At 37.6% G+C, this 23209-nt stretch overlaps 3 protein-coding genes across 13 annotated transcripts; 1 reads left to right on the forward strand and 2 right to left on the reverse strand.

Annotated features, from left to right (window-relative positions):
- Positions 1-165: 165 nt before the first annotated feature.
- Positions 166-7922, reverse strand: LOC124298504 (CYFIP-related Rac1 interactor B). 6 transcript variants are annotated; one of them, XM_046750606.1, is made up of 7 exons: positions 7637-7922; positions 2790-2919; positions 2454-2678; positions 1907-2241; positions 1740-1819; positions 1491-1617; positions 166-1346 (listed from the first exon to the last, which is right to left on the reverse strand). In XM_046750606.1, exons 2-7 carry the CDS (start codon positions 2872-2874, stop codon positions 1209-1211), a joined length of 990 nt encoding a protein of 329 aa, XP_046606562.1. In that variant the 5' UTR covers positions 2875-2919; positions 7637-7922; the 3' UTR covers positions 166-1208. The 6 variants fall into 6 exon arrangements, with proteins under 6 accessions (XP_046606562.1, XP_046606557.1, XP_046606564.1 ...); XM_046750601.1 differs by having other exon boundaries at positions 7455-7922; XM_046750608.1 differs by lacking the exon at positions 7637-7922 and adding an exon at positions 4408-4970.
- A 5795-nt stretch (positions 7923-13717) lies between these two features.
- LOC124298427 (uridine-cytidine kinase-like 1) lies at positions 13718-17594 on the forward strand. The gene is made up of 10 exons (XM_046750405.1): positions 13718-13994; positions 14172-14302; positions 14377-14547; positions 14724-14830; positions 14902-15072; positions 15142-15213; positions 15292-15543; positions 15675-15884; positions 15987-16172; positions 16286-17594. The coding sequence occupies exons 1-10, from the start codon at positions 13942-13944 to the stop codon at positions 16598-16600; spliced, it is 1668 nt and encodes a 555-aa protein (XP_046606361.1). The 5' UTR covers positions 13718-13941; the 3' UTR covers positions 16601-17594.
- LOC124298431 (E3 ubiquitin-protein ligase Iruka) lies at positions 17525-23206 on the reverse strand. Of its 6 annotated transcripts, none has more exons than XM_046750421.1 (9): positions 23081-23206; positions 22595-22777; positions 21883-22014; positions 21280-21425; positions 20596-20709; positions 20359-20519; positions 19840-19955; positions 19334-19431; positions 17525-19029 (listed from the first exon to the last, which is right to left on the reverse strand). In XM_046750421.1, the coding sequence occupies exons 2-9, from the start codon at positions 22676-22678 to the stop codon at positions 18936-18938; spliced, it is 945 nt and encodes a 314-aa protein (XP_046606377.1). In that variant the 5' UTR covers positions 22679-22777; positions 23081-23206; the 3' UTR covers positions 17525-18935. The 6 variants fall into 6 exon arrangements, with proteins under 6 accessions (XP_046606377.1, XP_046606376.1, XP_046606374.1 ...); XM_046750420.1 differs by having other exon boundaries at positions 17525-19024; positions 21190-21425; XM_046750418.1 differs by having other exon boundaries at positions 21190-21425.
- Between the last annotated feature and the right edge of the window lie 3 nt (positions 23207-23209).

Consider the following 23209-nt stretch of genomic DNA (forward strand, 5'->3'; position numbering starts at 1 on the left):
TAATGGCAATCAGAGGTAATATTCCATCAGTCTGCGACATTAAATACAATTACGCTATTTATAATATTATACGTTGTGAAAAAAATATTGTTTAACACCTATCGTTGTTATTTACCATAACTGTGGTAAGACATATTACACTACAATCGATCAACCGTAACGAAACGAATATTCCAAATATTTATTTATTTCTGGTCGTTATTTACAATTTTTTTGGCGGTGCTCGTAATATTATGTTTAAAAAAAAATATATATATAATTAAGGTAAACTCTACGAAAGTAGACGGTATAATAAGTATCCATTTCTCCTTGAAATGCAAAATAGCCGTGCAATCATCGTAGCTAACAATGGTCGGCTTTAGTATTCTCTATGTCAAATTTAATGCGAAGTGGAAGCGATTGGTAATATCAGAACAAAATATTACAGTTGCTTTTGCGCGGGTCTGACGATATACGACGATGATTTGCGGTATAATTGGTGATGTGAAACATTACAAGTATAGTGTATGAAAAGGATTAGTACTATAAGACCACTTGAATGCTTTCACAAAATATTCAAAACATTTTTAGTGGTATATCCATCTATTTGTATGAACTGTTACGATATCTTTGGCTTGTCTCAATAACTTAATTATCTACCTACGAATATGTTATTTATGTATGTATACTACGTATTATGACTGTTTTGATACACTGATTGGAATTCCAATGACTTAAAAAAAAAGAAAAATATTATCTTTGATTTGAATAATATATCATCTTACATGCCTGCAAATTTGTCGAGAAAACTTTTTTTTCCTTTGCACGAAACTAACGCTAAAATTTTGTAAATTTTTCAACACATTTAAACTTTAATCTTCTATCACAAGTTAATCAAAATATCAGATGTGTCTAGCCTTTGATACGATATGCTCTAATAATTTTCATGATCTGGATTTATATCTGCGAAACCTATTCACAATTACAATCATCATTTACCATTAATCAACCAATTCCTTCTCTGATAGTCTCATTTGTATAATATAAATAGTGTAGAATTCGTTACGTTACTGGCAGTTGGCATTATTGCTATCACCACAATAATACAGGTATTGTTAAAATCGCCATTTGAAATGCAGTTTTATTCGCCTGGTACTTTGGTATCGTTTTCTTTAGATCTCCATTGGAACGGTTCAGCTTCTGATGCAGCAGCCGCGATGCTTTGGAAATCATGAGGCTAATAAGTTACGTATATTTTTCGGAGTATTTTCTTCATTTAGATGTTTGGTTGTGTAACGTAGAGCATTAAGAAGTCCTTCACTCTTGCATGGCGGCTGATCCTTGAGAAGTTTGATGCAACCTTTTACCTAAAACAATGAGAAACGTCGTGAATAATTATCAACTTCTGAAGCAGTTTTCTACAAACTATCACTTTTTTATATCCATTTTCACCTTGGTTGATGAAATATAAATATAAAATGTAAAAAATGTAAATAATTGTAACCACTCACATCAACATTTGACCCCTTGATAAACGCACCCTGAGGATGAACATGGTCGTAGAGTATTACAAGTCCTACCATTACCCTCAAGACAAACAGCTGTGTTTCTTCTCTTTGAAACTGTGCCAACAGATTTCTAAAATTTATACAACTGATATGTTAACGTGTTTTTACATATGTCACTGAACTGACACTTGTATAAAGTGTCATTGTATAATTTATCTTATTTTTTATAGTTTTATACACATGGATACATACGGATTTTCTAGCATTCTCAAACAGACTTTAGCCATTGTGCCCAGAGTTTCTGTAATATTTTCTCTTGGTGTATCCTCATTCTAAAAGGTAGAAAAACAGAAATCATGCGTAATATTTCGAGACGCTGATGCAACAGGTCTGTATGGCAAAGCTTAAGTGATACGTACATCTTTTAGGAATTCGAGTGTTGCTTCACTGAGTACCCGAAGCATAGGTGTTGCATTGGCATAAAACAGAGACATCCTGTATGCCAATTCATTACCAACACAAATGTCTCGTTCATTATCATCCTCCTTGGGAAAAGTGGTTCTAGTCAGAGTTCTTCGGTAATAACTAAAGTCATTTTGTATGGCGGGTGTCTTCATTTTATGCTCGTCAAATTTGAAGACGAACTCCAAGATTTCTGCTAATTGTTTCACCAATGCTTGCTGTGTCTCCAAGTGTTGCGTGGGTGAAAGATTTCCTGAACAGAGCTGACCCAATATTTTCGGTACGATACCCTCTGTAAAAAGTTACTTTAAAAGACCGAACGACATGTAATTATGTTCCTCCAAACCGATATTAATGAGCAAAACCCAACATTGCTAACTTGACTTATTTTAGTAACATATTGACTTGTGTTGTAGAAACCCTGGTTTAAAAATTTGTAAATGAAAGTTTTCCATTATAGCAGTAATTACAAATGATTCATAAGCGAAATGTCGGTACTCCTACCTAATTCTAGCGAGAATTCATAAAATCGCTTTAATTTGGCAACAAGCGGAGCCACAGCCAGGTAGGCTTTCCTCTGACACTCGTCTGTTGGCGCTGATATTGCCTCCCTGATTTCCTTCCCAGCTCCCTTATAGAATTGAATTTCTTCCAAAATAGACTCAGAATTTTTTAACACCCGCTGCACGTCCTCAAATGTTTCCCTTTCATTATCAGATGGCTGAGCATCTAAGGAATGATGAAGTTTTGTCAAAAACATTTAATAGTGAGTGAACACGATGAACCAGATAATGTAAATTATCCAAGAATATCATCCGAGATATGCATACAGTCACTTACTCTCAAAATCGAGGAAGACATCATATTTTTGCGGTGTGCAACAGGTCGATTCATCACGAGCCAACAGGCTCAACAGCTTCCCCATTGTGTGTTTCAACTATAAAATGTATAATTGTTCCCTAAACGACATCTGAAACAGAGATGTGACAAAGGTAAGATGATGTAAACTGGCTTAATGACAGGTGGGAGTAAACTTTTGTTTGGTCGATTATTTTCGATTTATGATCGGAAAAATTCAATCAAATTTTACGCGATGAGTTTACGTGCCAGCACAAAAATACTGTTCAAGACAGCATTGATGCACATGAGTTGCTTTCGTCTTGGCTAACATTGACGTGTACATATAAGAGATTAGTAGGTTATTTGATTATCAAAAATATTCGTGGACGAGGATGAGGAAGAAAAAATCTGGTCGAACAATCCTGCGATTTAAAATTTATAGCAAGTTGATTTCTATACTTGAAAAAAACACGAACTATCACGTAGGCAAGCTCATGATTGCGCGTATTTGTCTAAACAATAGGATTCAAAATAATATCCTCGAGAGTCGTTGCCGCTTTAGGTGATGTGAACAGTATTGTTCAAAGAGTCATGATCATTTGAGACAAGCTTGATGCAATATAGTCGGAAGGTGTTTAAATTCACTTCACACGACCGTCATGTTTGATTTGATCATATGCGTACGACAAACGACATGACGGTTTCGAAAAATCAATGGATTTCAGTTAAACCACCCCGAACTAGACGGCGCTTCTGGAGCTGACTGAAACCCCTGTAAAGAACCACTTCACGGCAAGGAGCGAAATTCAAACGCTTTATCATCATTATTTGGCAGATCTTTTCGAAGGTGAATTTGCCAGTAAAGAATTCTCACCGATATTTTGCTAGGCCTGACGTAACGTTCTCGATCATTCTCCTCGCTTTTTTTTTTTTGCCGAGATGAGTATGATTCAATCTTTTACACGATTTCTAAAAGTCATAATATCCATTCGGAAAAGTAAAATGTTATTTTAATATGTGGACCCATCCGTTTGTGATGAGTATGAATTTTATCTATGTATCTGCCCATAATATATACCTATATGATAAGCGGTAAAGTAAAGCGAATAGTGTTCGTAGGTCAGGACTTATTTATCATATATTACAAGGTCAATCCTTATCTGTTGTTCAATTGCTGACAAAAGTGTATACAGAACTCTGATTACTACAATCTAGCAGCAAAGGCTGACGTCTCGGAAGAATTTGATTGATGTACGTCGAGCGAGTCATTTCAGAAATTAGCATTTCAGAAACGCGCAACTTGACTACCGGATTTGCGTGCCGAATACTTGTTAAAAAAAAAAAAAAAACGAAGAAGAAGAAGAAAACAGTGACGGTATTTTATTATAAACTTAAATTTTATTACTATTATTAACAATAACAACAACGACAAAAACAACTATAATAATATTACACCGAATATGCATGCTGCCCGTGACCGTGCCACGTACGAAAGATAAAAATCGTTAGCTGGCACGCATAATTGCTGCGCCTACGATCGCCATGTACGTTATACGTATGTACACCCATGCAGCCATATCGGTACACGCCTGCCCATAATTACATATTTGTCAATCACCCTGTTATTAGACTGCCATTTCATTGCCGAGGATATGCGTATTGACAATCATGGTTATTGGACAGTTGATTAGTCGAATGTGGAATGCAGGAATCAAAATGCCACGTGACGTCCCTATGTGAAACTTTGATTTATAGGGACTGCACCACTAATTTTTAATGAGTTAACCTTTCAACGCATATTAATTAATCACGTTTGTCAAATTTAAACGGTACATTGACGGTGTCGCAGCTGTCAATATTTCCGGAATAAAGACTTTGTCTATGCCTAACAGAGTCTGACGTGAGTTGAAAAACAATCTTCGGACCACCATGCCCTTGTCGCGTTAGTGTTGACGACACGCAACAAGATTATATGTATATAGACACATATATCCGAAAGTGAAAATTATCTCCCCCTGGTTATATTTGAGCTATAGGTGCTATGAGGTTGACGCTTGTAATGATAACGTGTTACGATGTATAATTTCTAATCTGAAATTCAGTAAACCGCGTATAATAAAGCAAAATGTATTCACTATTTGTAAAGTCAACTACTTCGAAGTAATTTTGAAGTTGCAAAATAGAGATTTACTTCAATGCTTCGATACTTCTTGTTACTAACTTCAACCTCGTTATGTGTTAGACAGCGTAGTATCACTTGATTATGGAAGCAGGTGATAATAGCTACGGTTTAAAAGATCCTATGCCGATGACATTAGATGCATAAAAAGTTAACCCATCACTGGAGGCAGCTCCGTAAAATGGTAAATGAACCGTTAAACTCCCGATGTTGGAAAAATAGACCTAGTACCGTATTTTGAAGATTATGAGTATTGGAACAGAGATGGTCACACATTTTTCATAACAAGCACGTGTACAGTGTACACGGCCGTATACGGCAATTTTTTCACCAATAACAGCAACGGGATTTATGTACTATATCCTAACCCGTGCAGGGGTTGTTTGAGCTATATTTAGACAACTTTGTTTCCATAACAGACGAGATGATAAAAAATTCCCGTCTCAACGCAGATATCTTTTAGGCGACCACAAGTGTTGGTATACATATACAAGGATTATTTTTAATTCTGTAACTGGTAAAGTTACTCGGTAACTAATTTCCGCGAAGTAACCCGTTAAGGATAACGAGAAACGCGCGGAGGAAAAGTGAAGAAGTCGTTAACTATAACAAACAAGAATAAAGCCACGTTCAAAATGCAGACTGCGTGCGTTAGGTCTGTACATGATTAAAATCAATCATTAGATGCGTACGTGTTAATCATATAATAAATTCCTTAGTTCCGTGAGCATCGTATGCGTATACGTATACTGCTACAAACACAACTCTCGGAGAGCTTATGTAGGTAAGTGTAACAAAAGTCCGACAACGACGGCTGACGACGGCAAAACGATCAAAACGATTCAGAGTACAACAATGAGGATGATAAAATGAAATTAAATAAATATACGTATGTATTTCTTTGACCCGTTGAAAACCGACGCCCTTGGCTAAGCAACAGGAGGAAGGCTGGGGGGGGGGGGGGGGCACAGGCGTCATATCCTGGACGGAGACGCTGCGGCATCGCGGCAGCAGGAAACCTCGGCGGGAGGTGACTTGGCAGGGAAGTATGAGGGACATGGGACTCACATCACACTCCATATGTTCACATTTAATTTTACCACGGTAATTTCAATTTTAATAAAGTATCCGCACCCTACACAAAAGTATATTACCTTACACACCTTTTACGAATGATAATTTCGCGCTTCCACGAATCGGCGGACACATTTAAAGAGAATATGCAGATTATGTGTCCTTCAGCATTCGTAAATTCACCCCTTCAGCTTTAACAATCTGACTTTAGACTAAGGGTGCTTGGTTCAAGAAACTTGCCGTAAAATAATGCCATTTAGTGCAGAAATCGAGGATCTTGCATCGATTACCGAAAAAATGATGTTTTTCGTCGATAATTTGTTATCCAGTTAACTATTGTTTTGTCGCTATAATATTAATGTTTTTTTTGGATTATATTCTTTTTCCTTTGTTTGTGCTAAAGGTCGGTATAAAAAAAGGTTCCGGCTAGATTTTCAAACCGTTCTTTTTGTATTAACACATGAACAAATGTGTCCTGAACCCATTATTTGATTATTGAAATAAAATTTACGATTTTGGCCGACGTCACTTACTCATATTTTTTTACAGCAGGTCTTTTTTTAGAAAATTGACCGCAAATGTTAGCTTGACGCGATAGTTAAATTGTGGTCACAGTCAAGGAGTTTGATACCCGATTTTTTTCTCCCGTTTACGTCAAGTATCTTTTATTAGATATATTGTGAAAACGAACGGGTTAAAGTACACGTAGGTTCGAATATCGAACAACTGGTTGAATATTCTCTTCTGGCATCATGTAAAACCCTCCAGTAGTAAAGATCATGTACGAAATAAAGACATACCAAATGATAGTTTCGCATTACACAAAACGAAAACGTAAATTCATACGTTCATCCAGAGAAAGCATAGGGATAGTTTGCCACAAGCATTCTTCAAATTCTGCAATCAGTATCATAGCGAAATATGAAATGATCTGAAATCATGAAGTAATAAAATCTATCGCAAGGGTCTGCGACGAAAGCGACTGTTACAAGTAAACCACATTCGAATAAAACATCTGATTTTTTATTAACATTCCTCTACTTTTAGGGAAATCGGTGTTAACATAATGAAAATGACCGTTCGGTAAGTTGAGTACACGGGAGTTCGTGAATGACAAAAAAGGACAATTATTTTATTCAAAATAACTATATAATAGCTAATAGTTTTGAGTGTTTTGTGAGTGACAGATGAAGTAAACAAAGGATACATATGATAATACAATGCGTAGACAGCTCTGCACAAAGCCACGAGCCACAACCAAGTAAAATATTCCCAGAAAAGCCACCAACAGAATTATGGCATCACACGAGTTACAGAAGTTTACACAAGCGATTTGAGATGTGTGTGGAGACAGATAATGCATGGGGAAATAATGTTGCACATATACGTACATACAATGCATACATACACACCTGTCAAATAAGCTAGATTATCCATAGCCTGCTTCTTAAAGTGAACAACGGGTTGATGTTTACACTCGAAATACACACGCGCAGCGTTAGAATGACATTTTGTACACGAAATTTATCAGCCGATTAAACAGTACGTGTAAATGATGAATATTGATGCATGCAGTGAATATATGAACACACACCTAAGGAACGCAGCACTTATGCATTAACGGAAAAAATAGTAAATATATTGGTAGTTTTTAAAAACTGAAATAAATATGAAACTGTTACGATGGACGATGACTACCGGGACACTGTAAACAAGATATTAAATTTTTCGCGACACCGCGGAAATTTTCGTTTCCACTGTTCTCTGGATCACTGATCCGGAGTCAGCGCAGCAGCAAAGTCACGGTAAAGTCCTGCAACAGCCCTACACACTATCGCATACTACTCGCTCTGAAACTGTTACTCTTGCGAGCCGTGACTAGAGCATGAATAAAACAGGATTGAGAACATGCGAGCGAAGAGAGATGCCCCCCCCCCCGCCCTGCCGTGAAATTTAAGGCAGAATTTTCATGCGCAGCAGTATTTTGCTGTTACTTCTTAACCAATAGAAATGCCGGTAAAATAGGACTGTCGCACTCAATGACGGCCAGATGGCGTTTCTCTACTTAGTTGGGATTAATTCCTCATTCTGCAGCAAAGTACTGTTTCAGTTTTTAGAGTTCTAGGAAGTTTAAATGCTCGAGTTTTTTATTCGCTGACAATTAACTGAGTTATTTAATGGAAACGTTGACAATGTCCCGGCGGCGGCGGACGCCCTCATTTCGAGGCTAAATCGGTAGTTCTATCTTTGCTGATCACCATGATGCAGATTGTGTGCTAGAGTCTCTAGCTGACAATGAGACCTAGCACGGTTGAATGTATGTTGTATCTGACTTATAGCGTTGACTGCAGATGCACAAAACTGCTAGCTTTATGGGGCTTTTTGTAATCGAAATTTGCTGACATAAATACATCGTCAAGCAGCGCTCTCTGCGTCCTTCCCTACACGCGTACTCAATCCGGTAAGCAGTCGGTAAGTACAGACAACAAGAACTGGTGTTACCATCGCTCACCGCGTGTACCCAAATAATGCAGGGGCCAATATTATTATGCCTATGGAATGACGAACGGGTACAGACTGTTATTTTCATATAACCCGTATAGACGCCGTATACTTTTCAACTACGCAAATTCAGCTAACTCCATTGGATCCACAAAAATAATGTTATCGAAATAGATGCACAATAAACATGCACCTGGTTTACTTGTTAACAAAGTTAGAAACCTTTTCTTGATGCAAAAGATGGGAGACATTGTCGAAAAAGTTAATCAAACGATAGAGATACACAGTTATATTTATCTTCAGTCAACACTCATATCTGCATTCCGAAAGGAGATGCGTGTAAAAATAATTTCTTAACTGACGTTCCGTGGTTTAAAAAAAATACGGCTTATTTGCAACGGAAAACCCAGCCCTTTCTACACAAAAATACTACTTGTAAATATTTTTTGGAAATTAGGTAAGACTCGATCGTTTGTACTAATGTTTGAGTCCATGCTGTAACAAACCCCGATGAACCTCAGTCAATCATTATCACAAAAGTAATTTTAAAAAAATTTAAAGGTGATTAAGGTTCCTTTTTTCAACTTCTACTCATATTACCTATTGAGACTGCGGCTCTGTCCGCTGATCCTCAAACACTTAATTAAGAAACGAAATTTATCAAAAAGAAAACTATATTTACTTGGAATACACTCTGACTAAACTAGAGAAATCCGAAGGTATTACGATTCCACATGCGTTACACATTATCGAAACATGGGTTTAATTGACAATGAGTTAAATTTACGCAAGAATAAAATTGTCATTTCAAAAACTACAATATGTTAGTATTTGACCATTGAAGAAAATAAGTTCATGTATGCTCGTTTCCACACCACCGCAAGCGGTAGAGCACCCGGCGCGTTTTTTTTTTTACGTGGTATCCCCAGTAGGCCTACTCCACGGAGAATAATTGCAAGATCGATCTTACGTTCTTCGAAAAATTTCAGATGACTTTTTTTCACATGTTAATTATGGTGGATTGCTTATCCCAATCAATTAGTATTCGCGTACATTCGCAGTTTGTTCGAAATTTTTCAGTTCATATAACCTGCTGACTATTTATTATCGATGAAAGATGACTATTTGATTTATGGATGAAAGATGGTTATTTTAATTATGGATGGAGGGTGATTGTTTTTATCGTATATGCGAACGGCGATTGACTGAATTTTCGCGCACGGTTTTTTTGTCAATAAAATTCAGTTACCTGGAACAGATGAAAATATAATTAGTGACATATGTCGATACAGACAAAAATATACTTAGCTTAGACGAGTAAAAAATATACTTGAGGAAAAAAACAGACAAATTAATTAGCTGAAACAGACAAAAGGTTTGATTAACTGAAACAGACAAAAAGTTTGATTAGCTGAAAACGACAAAAAAATTTATTAACTGAAATAGACGGAGAGTTCGATTGGCTGAAACAGATAAAAGGTTTGATTAGCTAAAATAGATGGAGGGTTCGATTAGCTAAAACAGATAAAAGGTTTGATTAGCTGAAACAGACAAAAAGTTTGATAACTGAAATAGACGGAGAGTTCCATTAGCTGAAACAGATGAAAGGTTTTTATTAGCTGAAATAGATGGAGGGTTAGATTAGCTGAAAAAAGCAAAAAGTTTGATTAACTGAAATAGACAGAGAGTTCGATTACCTGAAACAGATAACAGATTTGATTAGCTGAGACAGACAAAAGGTTTGACTGGCTGAAAAGGACAAAAAATTCGATTAACTACGATAGACGGAGAGTTCGATTAGCTGAAACAGATAAAAGGTTTGATTAGCTGAAACAGACAAAAAATTTGATAAGCTGAAACAGACAAAAGGTTTAATTAGCTGAAAAGGACAAAAAGTTTGATTAACTGAAATAGATGGTGAGTTCGATTACCTGAAACAGATAAAAGGTGATTTTCCACTATTACTATCCACTATAGAGATTTTTGTTCCTGCGCGTTGAGCGCTGGTTTTCAAATGCTGCGCTTTCTCTCATAACTGAAAGGTATCAAGTCCACGCGCAAAAGGCAGCGTGGAACTTGAAAACTTTATTATTCGTAAAAAAATTGACCGGAGATCTGAAAGATCAGCACATAGAGCGTGCGTAACTCTTTTATATACTGTTTGCAAAATCGACGCGTAAAAAAACGTGTCCGATTCCCGTTATTAATTTACGCGCAAAAAGCTGCGTCCAATTCTCATGATTAATCTACGCGCAAAAAGGCGCGACAGATTAAACTGTCAAAAACTTTGTATCATCTGGGACTTGTCCCAAAAATTCTGTAGAAACCCAATCCACATCTGCATCTTTCTGAATTAGATACATTGCTATGCGGATTGTTCTTCTCAGATTACAAATCGAATCAAAATCGGGAGGGAGGTTGGAGGGCATGCATTATTGTGTGGCGTGACGGTCGGCGGTCCTCTTCGACGCGAAGACTTCGAGCTCAGCATCTCTCCCCATCTAGCGTACCACGGAACGCGATAGATGGTCCAGAGATGCGTTTTGCCCATTCAGACGATCACAGAAATTAATTGAATGGAATAATGATCGGTAATGACGAAATAATTGAATTGAATAACGAATGAAAAATGGGAAATTCAATCTCGTTCATATTCAAATGCTTACAAATTGTCGATAGACTCGAATACGGAGTCTTTTGTGAAAAAAATTTCTGTGATCATTCGACGCTGTGGATGACAAAAGTTAGTAACATCACGGTACATCGCGACCTTCCTACCCTTGTCTGTTTCCCAACGGAACCACCCAACGGAAAAGAGACTCACACACACACATGCATAAACTCCGCGACGGATCCCAAACGTCCACCTACCTACCCGGTTACCTATATTCGATCTAAACGATTCTTCACTTTTTCCAACACACATCATTCTTCAATATTTGCGCCGTGGTCACTGACTTACATTTTCGTTGGTTACCTGTTGGGAGCAAAATGTTTTTGTATCATAGTCTGCCTACTCAGAATACAGTATCGCGGTTGTATCCCGCCAACCCTGATATTGTAAGTATTATTTTAGTAAATTTTGGCAGACTATCGGTACATTAACCTTTTGTAAAATTGATTAAAAACATCCTGCATGTCAATTAGCATTTTTCTAAGCGAGCTAAGCCTGCAGTTGATCAATACTTGTTGGCTGTTAAAAGATTGAAAATGATATATAAGATGCAATTTGATTACGTTACGTTATGCCAGATTTTGAAATTTTATCGATTTAACAATAATGTGAATAAATAAATATGTTCAAACCTCAGGTGAACCCACCACTTAAACGACATCATCGGTAAATTCAAACGTAGATTATTGCTTCAGTTGCGAAACACAATTCGATCTCGCGAGTGCCGAGTAAGCGATGGTTACCTGTCGCGATGCTCATTCCACTTTTAGCAACGTGAAAAATTTCTTACATTTTCTTTCATTTTAAGTAATTAAATAAGTTGAGTAAATTAAATTGCGAAAAAAAAACTATTCGACAAAGTCAAGCACGTTGCGATCGTGAATAAGCCTATCCATGCAGCTAAGAAATGGAAGAATTGTGTAACAATTGTTACCGCCACGCCACATAACAGAGGAATCCCAGGAAAATACCCGTAACCTAACACGTGCAAACTCACCAACGTTGCCGAGAAATGGAAGAATTATTCGGAAGTCTCTGCTTAAATCTGTGAAAAACAAAACACTACACTTTAATTAATTAAGCAAATTGACTTTTCAGTTTTCAAATTAGTTATTACTGTTGTCTAGTTTCATATTTATGCATTGCATATTACACAAGAACAAAAGTTCAGCTTTAAATGACCACCTTGAATTATCAATCAGTAATTAAAATAATTATTGTTACCTCGACTATGAGCTGCTCCACACTATTACATGTAGTAGTTCTTGTAGCATCTCAGGTTTATTGGTGAAGCGACACACTTTTTACATTATTCAGATCTTCACTAATCTCTTGCAATCTAAAAAACCGCACCGCAATAACACTCGATTCTATACTCACTTTTTGTGCTGTAGCTGTCAGTTCGAACCGACTGAATAAACTTGCTAACAATGCAACTGCGCATTTGCCGAAAATCAGCCAAAAAAATAATAAAGTTAACACTCGACGCACAGAGACAAAAATAGACATCACTGAAAGCTGAAGTTACACAAAACAATGAAAACTCGGGACACGAAATTCATCTTCAACGTTCGCTGGATGTTTTTATTTCAACAACTCGGTTTTTCTTCACGCTCTACGCGCCTTCAGTACACTGGAAATACACTGATCAAAGAACGCGGTCTGAAAGTGGAACTAATACTGGCAAAATGTGATTTCACTCCGATTACTCGGAAACAACTGATGCCGCCCGACGTTCAGAAGAGATTAACTCGGTTCTCTGAAGGACAGAACATAATATCCCCCCCCCCCCCCCCCCCCCCCCCCCCCCACCTCTACGCTCATCCTATGGAGTGGGGGTAGCTGCACGCGGAGCCTAGCTGTTCTCCCCCTCTCCTGGCCGCGCTGCATGGGTAGAGAGATAGAGAGGGCGGGAGAATTATTATCTTCTTTCCTTTAGAGAGCCGATTCAAATCCGTTCACGGGACGCTTACGCTGTTGCTTACGCTCTATTTTATACCTATATCTCTATGGTCCCAACGGCTGGGTAAAAACACCACGTAAGCTACGCGCAACGCGATTAAATGTTTAAAGGATTGTCGTAACATGCCACTTCAGGCGAAGTTTGAATTTTCCGATCCCTTGCGGCAACGGTTGTATACTGCGCTGTTCACCGAGCTGAAGCCGTAATTAGAAAGAGAACAACAGCTGAAGCCCGACCTCTCGCTACAATGGTGACTTGGTGGGGGACACATAACTCACACACGTACACCTTCCAGTGACTGCCAGTGACACCTTCCCGCTAGCCTATTGCTTTCCCCGCCTGGCAGCTGCTCCCCACTCTTTCGATCGTGCAACAGAGAGGTCCTGGCCCCTGCTATGCTCTCTCTTTCTAATTCCGATTCAGCTCGGTGTACAGGCTTGAGGCTTGCACATTTATCTTCTTTGAGCAGATCACTGATATATCAGTAGAGCAAATTGCGAACGAACTTGCGAGCACGCCACACATTTTGTGAAAAGTTCAGGTGGCCGCACGAGGCGTTGCACAAGGTACACGGCAGTGACCACGTCTGACGTCGCTGTGGACCGTAAATTACTCAGTTGTCGAGCATACAGAATAATTCATCAAAAGGAGAACAGAAATACAAAGAAGCAGTATTATCTATTTTGTAACATATTTTTGCATATAGCAAACTCATATCCTAACCTTGACGATTTTTAACCTAAAACATTGATACGTCACTATGGCTGCAAAAATACAACAATTTGACCCCCCTAGTTCAGCCAGTTCAGATAGGTAATTCATTTTACGTAATCATATATCTATATGTCCCCGCGCTTAACGCAGTTTACTGTCATTACTATTCGCTCGAGTTTTTTGTTGGCACAAGAGTAGATGTTCAACCGAAGAGAATAGAACAGGTCCATGATTGAAAATCATTCATTATTTGTTGGTACCATATGCACTCATTAGCGACAACGGCGGAGAGCAGTGCCTTGAAGATCGGGAGGTTTTTATTTCGGATGAGCTAGCAGAGGATATTGAACGGTATCAACGTTCAAATGGAACCCCAACGCCCCAATCTCCTAGACCTCCTTCTACAGGCATGTCTTTACTTGGGCACAACACTGATTTATTCCTTGAAAAAGACTTGCTTGATAAGACATTCGTCTTTCAGGCTCTCAAAAATCACCTAGGTCCAGAAGGCAGCGAACTACCAGTATGACACAATCGAGTAAAAAAACGTCAGCCGAATCTATTTTACGCAGTAAAACAAGAACTATATATACAGCAGGGAGACCACCTTGGTACAATTCAGCTGGACAGCAAGTCGAACCGTTTGTCATAGGTTGATATACACATCTATATTATTACTTAAGTAGTGAGATTAGTGAGATTCTAGTACAATCCATATAATATGTAATAACAATAATGGGTATTTGTTTTGGTGTCTTTACAATTTGTAATGCTGCATTTTATGTGTCAAAAGATGCACACAAACTAGACATATGAATTATTGTTTAGGAATATGCGGAGGCAGCGCTTCTGGGAAAACTACCGTGGCGGCAAAAATTATTGAGTCACTAGATGTCCCTTGGGTGACACTACTCAGTATGGATTCATTCTACAAGGTAAGCTTCTGTTTTCAAAGACAGCAACAGAATTTTCAAGCTACCTGTTTCGAGGATGTATCTTTTTCTAGGTTTTGAACGAAAAACAACATGCAATGGCTGCAGAAAATGAATACAATTTTGACCATCCAGATGCCTTCGATTTTGAACTTCTTGCTGCAACATTGCAGCGGCTCAAAGAGGGGAGAAAAGTGGAAGTACCAATTTACAACTTTGTCACACATTGTAGAGAAAATCGAACTGTGAGTGAAGTGTGGCTGACGTTGCATTTTAATTATGTTTCCCAGCTTGAGTTTTCTTTCAACTTTTAGAAAACTATGTACGGGGCCAATGTTATAATATTTGAAGGAATACTCACTTTTTATAATGCAGATGTATTGAAGGTTGGTAAATATTCATACAATCTATCTACATACCATACAACAGTAGTCGTAAAATTTCCTCCTGCACACTGTATTCAGATGTGCGATATGAAAGTATTTGTCGACACGGATGCAGATGTCAGACTGGCTCGAAGGCTACGCAGAGACATATCACAGCGAGGAAGAGATTTAGAAGGAGTGCTCAAACAATACTGTACGATGGTGAAGCCCTCATTCTACTATTACATTGCACCAAGTATGGTTCATGCAGATATCATTGTTCCACGGGGTGGCGACAATGAAGTAGCTATCGAGTTGATAGTTCAACACGTTCACACTCAATTGCAATTGGTAAGATAAAAGCATACCTATATAAAAAATCGTAGAATTAATCGGATGTATAACAAACTGAGCAAAAATGGCATCGATGATAAAAGTAACAATACTACTAATAATAATAATACAATTGGTATATGTTTCAGAGGGGTTTTAAGTTGCGTGAAAAATTGGCACATTCATACATCGGTCAACCTTTGCCAACATCGCTATATTTGTTGCCGGATACTCCACAAATAAAGGGCCTGCATACGTTTATTCGGAATAAATCCACTCTCAGAGACGAATTCATTTTCTATTCTAAACGTCTGATACGCCTAGTTATTGAGTATGCCCTATCACTATTACCATTCAAGGTGAATCCTGGGCAAATCATTGTCAGCTCTAGCATCGCTTTCTCTAGTTTGACTCAAATTTAAAAAATAACCAATACTAAATTTCGAATGTTTATTTTGCAGGAGATTACAGTAGAAACACCGCAGGGTGTGTTATATCAAGGTAAGCGTGGAGCAACGGACAAGATATGCGGAGTTTCAATACTCAGAGCAGGGGAAACTATGGAACAGGCTGTATGCGATGTATGCAAAGATATACGAATAGGCAAAATACTCATACAAACGAATCTGCATACCGGCGAACCAGAGGTAATCAGCTCACATTCTACTTTTTAATATTTACTCAGCATAATGAACCAGATATTGTATATTGACATAGATAAATTCAATGTGAAATATCTATTTGTGTCTTTTAATTTCAGCTTTACTATTTGAGACTTCCCAAGGATATAAAAGACTACAAAGTGATCCTCATGGACGCTACAGTTGCAACTGGAGCGGCAGCCATGATGGCTATTAGAGTTTTGTTGGACCATGATGTAGCTGAAGACAATATACTACTGGTGTCCCTTCTCATGGCAGAATCGGGTGTTCACTCAATTGCCTACGCATTTCCGCAAGTTAAAATTGTAACATCTGCGTTAGATCCTGAGATTAATGAAAAGTTTTATGTTCTACCAGGAATTGGTAACTTTGGTGATCGATATTTTGGTACTGAACCTTCAGGTGAAGATTAAGGCGAAGTTATTAGAAGACTTGTTACACGTAGGTATAAGGATTCTAGAAATATTATATATTGTAACGTTTCTAGTTAATAAATTTCTGACAATTCTACATAATGCTCTACTCACCTGATTCAGTTTACTGTGATTTACTTCTACATGCGTTGAATTTTGAACAATTTTTTTTTGACTGTTATTATATGTATATAGGAAAGGATAAAAATTCTTGGGTGTGGCGGTCATTCCATAAATTAAAAACTTTATTTAGACGTTTTGATCGAGGCATGGCTGGCCATCCTCAGTTGATTTTTTACTTCTTGCGCATCAAGATGTTAGTTGAAGCCTCGAACATGGAGAAGTGACTTCTACTTTTTGAAATGACCGTCACACTGAAGAATTTTTATCCTACCTTGTACATACTCTGAGTCTTAATTGTATTATATTTCACGGCTGAGATAGACAGATATATTTAATAGGATGTTTCGGAATTGCATTTTCACCGTAGCTTGTTCGATTTTTCCCAAATAAATATATTTCACTTTTATCTGCTACTTTGATAACTTACAGGCTTGCAAATGGAAAAGCAGCTCTACCAGTACATATGGTGTCACTTTGCACATAATGCCAGATGGGCTGGGTATATTTTACTTTACGAGTTGAATAAAATTCTTTCACAAAGGAAAAGATTATCGGAAATTTTCAGCCACTTTGAATGAGATATTCCAGTTTCACGGGTAGAAAATAAGGTTACACTTTATGAACAATGATTTTCATACCTACATGACATAATGGTATAAACTTATCATTGACTGCAAAGAAAGTTGCTAACAATTAAATTCTTGTAAGGTATCTTTCAACAAAAATGGATTGTCAGTCCTTGCCTCCACTTACATTATTCACTACTGTTTTACAAGCAGTGAGAATAGCATTGGTTTTTTGGTTATGCTTCGGACATGACTCATCTAAAATTTAACAACTAAGAATGTCACTCAACAGCCAAGAGTACATATGATAGCTCAAAAATATTCCAATGTAGTATTTCATCAAGTGCATGCATATCTTTAAGATGAAATTTACCTGTTAATAAAACTTTTCATGTCAAATATTTTTTAAGCATACACTTGTAAAAATGTAATAGAAATCAATAATTCTAACGTCAACAATAATTTTTAACTATATATTTTAGTCTGTCTAAACTCTACTGGTATGCCCAAGTTGAATGACGAAACTGTCTGCTTTCCAAAAGTTTTATCACATCTCTAATTGGTGATTTACTCTTCTAATTACCTATGAAATATATGTATGTTGGAACTTGCTGACTCAATTAACGAATACAGCCGTCGAGCATGTTCCATACTCTCATTCCACCAATAAACAAACAGCTGTGACCTCTTTTACGCCTATATACACACATACGAATACATGGATGTACATGAGTATGTAACATACATATTCGAGTCGAAAATTTGGTAAAATATAATTAGCATTATACAAAATAAATTTAACGCATATTGTTCATATTATTTACCGAAAACTACCCCGATGTTCCTAACAAGCTACTCTTTCGAAGTTCAGAAATATGGATTTTAGATCGATGCTACTTTCCCATTGGTGAAATAGCATAGTAAAAACGTTCAATAGCTACGAACTCCATTGGCTTGATCAGTATTCAGTAACGAAACTGAACAATGATTTGAAATAGCTTTTTCACTGAACTAGAATAGAAATCTTGCATTATCCCTAAAATGAACAACTCTAAGAGTAGATTTCAGTTCGAGGGCCGTTTCTGAATCGTAAAAAATATCAATCAATGTCCAACTGTTTATCAAAACATTTCTGCGTTGCTATGCAACTGGTGATTTAGTTTAAATAACTGGGTGAAATAAGTTACTTGACTACAAATATGAATCAATAGTGTGACTGAATCGAATAGACTAACCAAGTTGATGAGGTAATGTCCCCTTTATTGGTTTGACACTTGCATTACTGATTCTAGGTGAGAAATTGGATTCAGTGAGTATGCAGACAAGCAAACAGATATTTTAAATAATGAAAGATCAATCAAGACAACACAGGCCAAAGGTGGGATTTTGAATGTCAGGAAGCAAACTAAGATTTAATAATATTGAAATGTTATTCTTTTCAAGGGACAAAGATAATTTGATTTGCTGATGGCAGTTTAATATATACTGAGTGCTAAAAAATGTTGCTACCGTGATCAAGGAATAGAGAAAAGCTGAGCGATTCACCGTTTCAGTTTTCAAATAAATTACACGCAGCAAGATGTGAACCGTATCAAAGAGTTATACCAGGTCAGAGGTGGTGATGAAACGATCATGAGTACCTAATTTCAAATTTCGTTTGTAGAGTCACTGCTGGAACTACTACCGGTTGATGTCGACGAGGTAGAAGAGGTCCTGCTACTGTTTGATTCATTGGCTGCTCTGCAATAACATATATCCAAGTTTAGTATATGATTCCTAGCCAAAACTGGTGGTATTCACAAGAAAGTTCAGAACTTGACAGCTGCATATAGTCGATTTTTCAATTTCTTCAAAGTAGCAATACAATGTAAGCATCTCTGAGTATTTACTATCGAAAAAACAAGCTGAGGCAACAAAGAGTTTTAAAAACACAAATGAAAGTTCAAGGAACTAATCCACTATTTCAATGAGATACGAATTTGAAAGTACTTTTAATATTATCAAAATAAGCAGGATAGCTGAAAATTCTAGTCAGAAGACATACCTGAATAGAGCAGCTAAGCTTGGGGCTACTGTGTCTTGATTTGCTTCAACTGAATTCTGATCTCCCAAGCTCTGCCTGCAAATTGGACAGGTACCGTGCTAGAATTAAAGGAGAATGCAAAAAGTTTATAATCTTTTAAATAATTTTCCTGACCAACATGACATACGTACAAAAGTACAAACCTAAATTTTCTTAATTGTGTGGCATGTAGATTGAGGCACTATCATTTGATTGAGAAAATAAATTTACAAACAAGCAGCTGTTTTTTCAGAGAAAAAATGTGAAGAAAAAGGTAAAGTAACTTTCCAAAATGATCCGATTGATCATTAGATGTTATTGATTAAATCCAAACCAAGCAATGACATCCAACATCATTTATGTTGATGCTGTTATAATTTCTTATACAGTTTAATTTCATGTGGACTAAAGGAGAACAGAATAATGTTTTACTTTTTCCCAACTTGATTAACTTTAAATTACCACATATTATTTAACATGGGGCTTACCAACTCTAGCCAAGGAACGATGCAAGGGGCATGATAAAAGTGTTGACAAGGTAACTGCCTAACAGGTTCAGCCAGTCTGAAGTCCTCCCAACATACCGAGCACTGTAGCTTGCCATCTATCCATGTGAAGTTACTTTAAAAGTTACAATTACCAAATTTTGGATGCACCATGTTGGTCTGAATATGAGTCGAAGTGTTTGTCAATTTCCTCAATTTCCTTCTCAAAATTCGTGCTCGATTATACACGGGATCGACATATATTCGAAACTGTAGGAAATTTGCTTTATCAACGACTTAAAAAAAAATTTATATAATTCACCTTATATTCGGTTGGAAGGGAAAAAAAAAAAAAAAAAAAACTGAAATAAAATCTGCAATTTCGTTCAACTTATACTCAGAGCAATGCAGTCTACATCCGTATCGTTTGTATAATTTACATTTATCACAAGGTTTGGTAATATTTTACGCCAAGCAATCAACATCCAATAACTTAAAGAGTTTACGGTGTGTTCAACTCACCAACTTGTTCCTGTGAAACCAAAGTACTTGGAATCTGATCTATTTGGTCTCGAGGCAGTGGAGGTGGGCCAGTGCCTTCCATTTGATTTAGTAATTGCGTAACTATTGCATCCAGTCCGTCTCGGCCCCAAACATAGTCTCCCGGATTGCCCAAAAAGAGGCTGAGGAGGTGGAGGGAATAAAAAAACTGTACTTTACTTAGTAAATGTCAAAAGAAATTAAAAGTAAAGTACATACACAGGGGGTTGGCCTTGTCCCACTGGGACACCCCATCCAACTCCAGATAAATTGAGGATGAAGTCTTGTATCAGATGTTCAATTGGTACGGGCATTACTTGCCTGGCACGATCACTGTCGAATTTTACAGAGATTAGTATTTTCACCTAAAGATATGTTCATACGCAAGAAGTAGATAACCTGTCAGCTGTTTAATTTTAAATCGTTATATAAATTGATGAAGGACTCAGATTAAGACATTAATCAGAATTTGTTTTTGGGGCTAAGATAGAAAATTTATAAGAGTATCTATAGTCTTTAGCCAAAGGCAATGCGTCAAGGCAGCAACAAACGTTTCTGGGATCTATTCCAACAGTAAGTCCAAAGTGCGTTTGCGTACTCCCTCAGTTCAGAGTAGTATCCTTAGGAATCTGGTTTAGTTCTAACATCGTTTTGGCACTAGCTACACGACACACTGCTGTTTCAAGATTTGGGAGTAAACTTTGAAATGATATTTTCTAGAAACGCTGGAGAGGTAATAGGTTTCAACAAGGACACAAAAAGGAAGAGCGAATCAACAACAGGCAAGAGACATTGCGTCAATAAATAGAGTACCGAAGGATTTGAGGCCTGGGGCGAGAGATAAGTGCAGTGTGCCTGCCAGGGCGGACAGGGTCTATTCGTTCACGGGCTCTAAGCACTCGCCTCTCACTTCCCGGCCTACTGCTTCTGCCGCTACTGGCACCACCTGCAACCACAGCTGGGCTGTTAATAGCAGTGGAAATAGCACTACCAGCACCCGTCAGTCCAAGGAATAAATCGCTCAACTCCTGCCCGATTCGTTGCGGGAACTAAAAGGAGAGAGGGATTTGCATTTAGAAAAAATTAAATGTGAAAATTTTACCGAACAGCAAGAAAATCAATCCTTATCAGATTTCAATTGACAATAATAATACCCATATCTTCTACGTTTGATGTAGGTACATATTCTTGAAAACTTTAAACTTATCCGACCGTAGCAGCGTCGGTACACCTGGGCAAGGTTTACTGCAGTTTTCCTCATCCATTTTGCAAATGCAGGTGTTTCTATTCAACATCTTAATGATGGTCACTAATCCATCCCCTCCCTTGTCCCGCACAAGCCTAACGGCTCACTGGGACATACCCTATCGGGTATGGCGGGTGTTGGTGATTATTATTACGATTATTATCAGAGTATAGTCAAGGTACTGGCTTCCTTTTGTATTTTGAATCAATAAGTACAGTCGACTATTAAGTAGCTGTTGTTATTTACTCGATACAACTCACATCAAAACCTGCAATATCAGCGTCGACATCACTGAGGTCTTCGCTGCTAATGTCCATATCCGCACCTCCATCGTTGCCTGCAGCATCTAACTCTTCAATAAATCCACTTGAGCAGTTTGGACAAGTGTAGTCCTAAATAAAAGAATCAAATTATTTAAATTATTGACAAACTTCCCCATGTTTACCCTAGTTATAATGATTGTTATTTACAAGAATTCATATTATAGACGATACTAAATTGAAGAACCATTTGCAACACAATCACATTGTTGGCTAAAGTTATCATTTATGTCAAGTTTTCGGAGCGTAGAGCATAGTATGCATGAACATTTGTCGAACATGAAAAAATAGAAAAAATCGATCAACTAAATAGCTTTCAAATTATCGTAAGAACAAGGTGGATGTTGTGACGTTTGTACGGGAGGATCAGTTATCGAAAGAACCTCGGCCATTATGTCTTCTTAAAGTCTGTGGCTAAGTAGTTTTGGAAATTGATTGAATAATTTTGAGCAGCGCACAAATTTTGAACAAATAGAGACAAGGTCATTTTCAGGTTCCTCAACTTCAGAATATTCCCCGTATAAATAACAAACCTATAGGTACAGTTTGGAGCTCAAAACGACTGATTTTATCCAAGAGTTTGATGACGAATGATGCAATACCCCGGTCCAACCAACGTGTAGATACGTTAATAAACCATCTATTTACTTACGGGTAACAAGTGTTCAATTTCGACGCTGCATCTGTGACAAAAAAATCGGGACATCGGAGTCCCATCCACGGCGGCTTCAGCCATGTTTGACGTGTCCCCTTCCGCCTTCACACGCCGTCACACTTTGGTTGCGCCTTGGTCGCGCCCGATCGTAACACTCGCAGTATAATCGGGAAAGCCTTCCTTGGCAATTCGATAATAAAAGAAACAACATAGTTCGATAGAACGAAGACTCACGGTCCATAAAGTTCCCTGATTTCGGCGAGTTTCCGATCTGCGGATGCTTGCAATTCTCAATCAACATTATCACACTATTGGATAGCTCGACGATTCCTTGACGGAATCGCCAATGGGAAGATGATCTTTGACCATTCATGGAAAAATGCTAAACGAAAACGTGCCTTAACGATTTATAACTTTATTATTTTTTCATGTATGTATACATAGAGTTGTAATGTTTATTATCAGTAATTTTTATCAGCGTACCAGGAAGGAGGTGAGGGGCGATCCGGACGATTGATGAAATGTTAACAACAGAATTGGCTTCTCTCTACGTTGAAACTTGTGCGACTACTGCGCTGTAAGCACGAGTGAGACCGACGAGTGCATACATAC

Source organism: Neodiprion virginianus, chromosome 2, assembly GCF_021901495.1.
Source record: "Neodiprion virginianus isolate iyNeoVirg1 chromosome 2, iyNeoVirg1.1, whole genome shotgun sequence".
Lineage (NCBI taxonomy): Eukaryota > Metazoa > Arthropoda > Insecta > Hymenoptera > Diprionidae > Neodiprion > Neodiprion virginianus.

What these genes read in the sequence shown, in the direction of transcription:
- LOC124298504 (XM_046750606.1), bottom strand. Translation starts at nt 2,874, where the DNA reads ATGGGGAAGCTGTTGAGCCTGTTGGCTCGTGATGAATCGACCTGTTGC. An exon ending in TTGAGAATGCTAGAAAATCC is followed by an intron (nt 1,618 to 1,739) that starts GTATGTATCCAT and finishes TATAAATTTTAG; the next exon opens with AAATCTGTTGGCACAGTTTC. An exon ending in TCAAGGGGTCAAATGTTGAT is followed by an intron (nt 1,347 to 1,490) that starts GTGAGTGGTTAC and finishes TCATTGTTTTAG; the next exon opens with GTAAAAGGTTGCATCAAACT.
- LOC124298427 (XM_046750405.1), top strand. Translation starts at nt 13,942, where the DNA reads ATGGCTGCAAAAATACAACAATTTGACCCCCCTAGTTCAGCCAGTTCA. An exon ending in TCCTAGACCTCCTTCTACAG is followed by an intron (nt 14,303 to 14,376) that starts GCATGTCTTTAC and finishes TTCGTCTTTCAG; the next exon opens with GCTCTCAAAAATCACCTAGG. An exon ending in TATCACTATTACCATTCAAG is followed by an intron (nt 15,885 to 15,986) that starts GTGAATCCTGGG and finishes TTTATTTTGCAG; the next exon opens with GAGATTACAGTAGAAACACC.
- LOC124298431 (XM_046750418.1), bottom strand. Translation starts at nt 22,678, where the DNA reads ATGGCTGAAGCCGCCGTGGATGGGACTCCGATGTCCCGATTTTTTTGT. An exon ending in GGACAAGGCCAACCCCCTGT is followed by an intron (nt 20,520 to 20,595) that starts GTATGTACTTTA and finishes CCACCTCCTCAG; the next exon opens with CCTCTTTTTGGGCAATCCGG. An exon ending in GGTTTCACAGGAACAAGTTG is followed by an intron (nt 19,956 to 20,358) that starts GTGAGTTGAACA and finishes TCACATGGATAG; the next exon opens with ATGGCAAGCTACAGTGCTCG.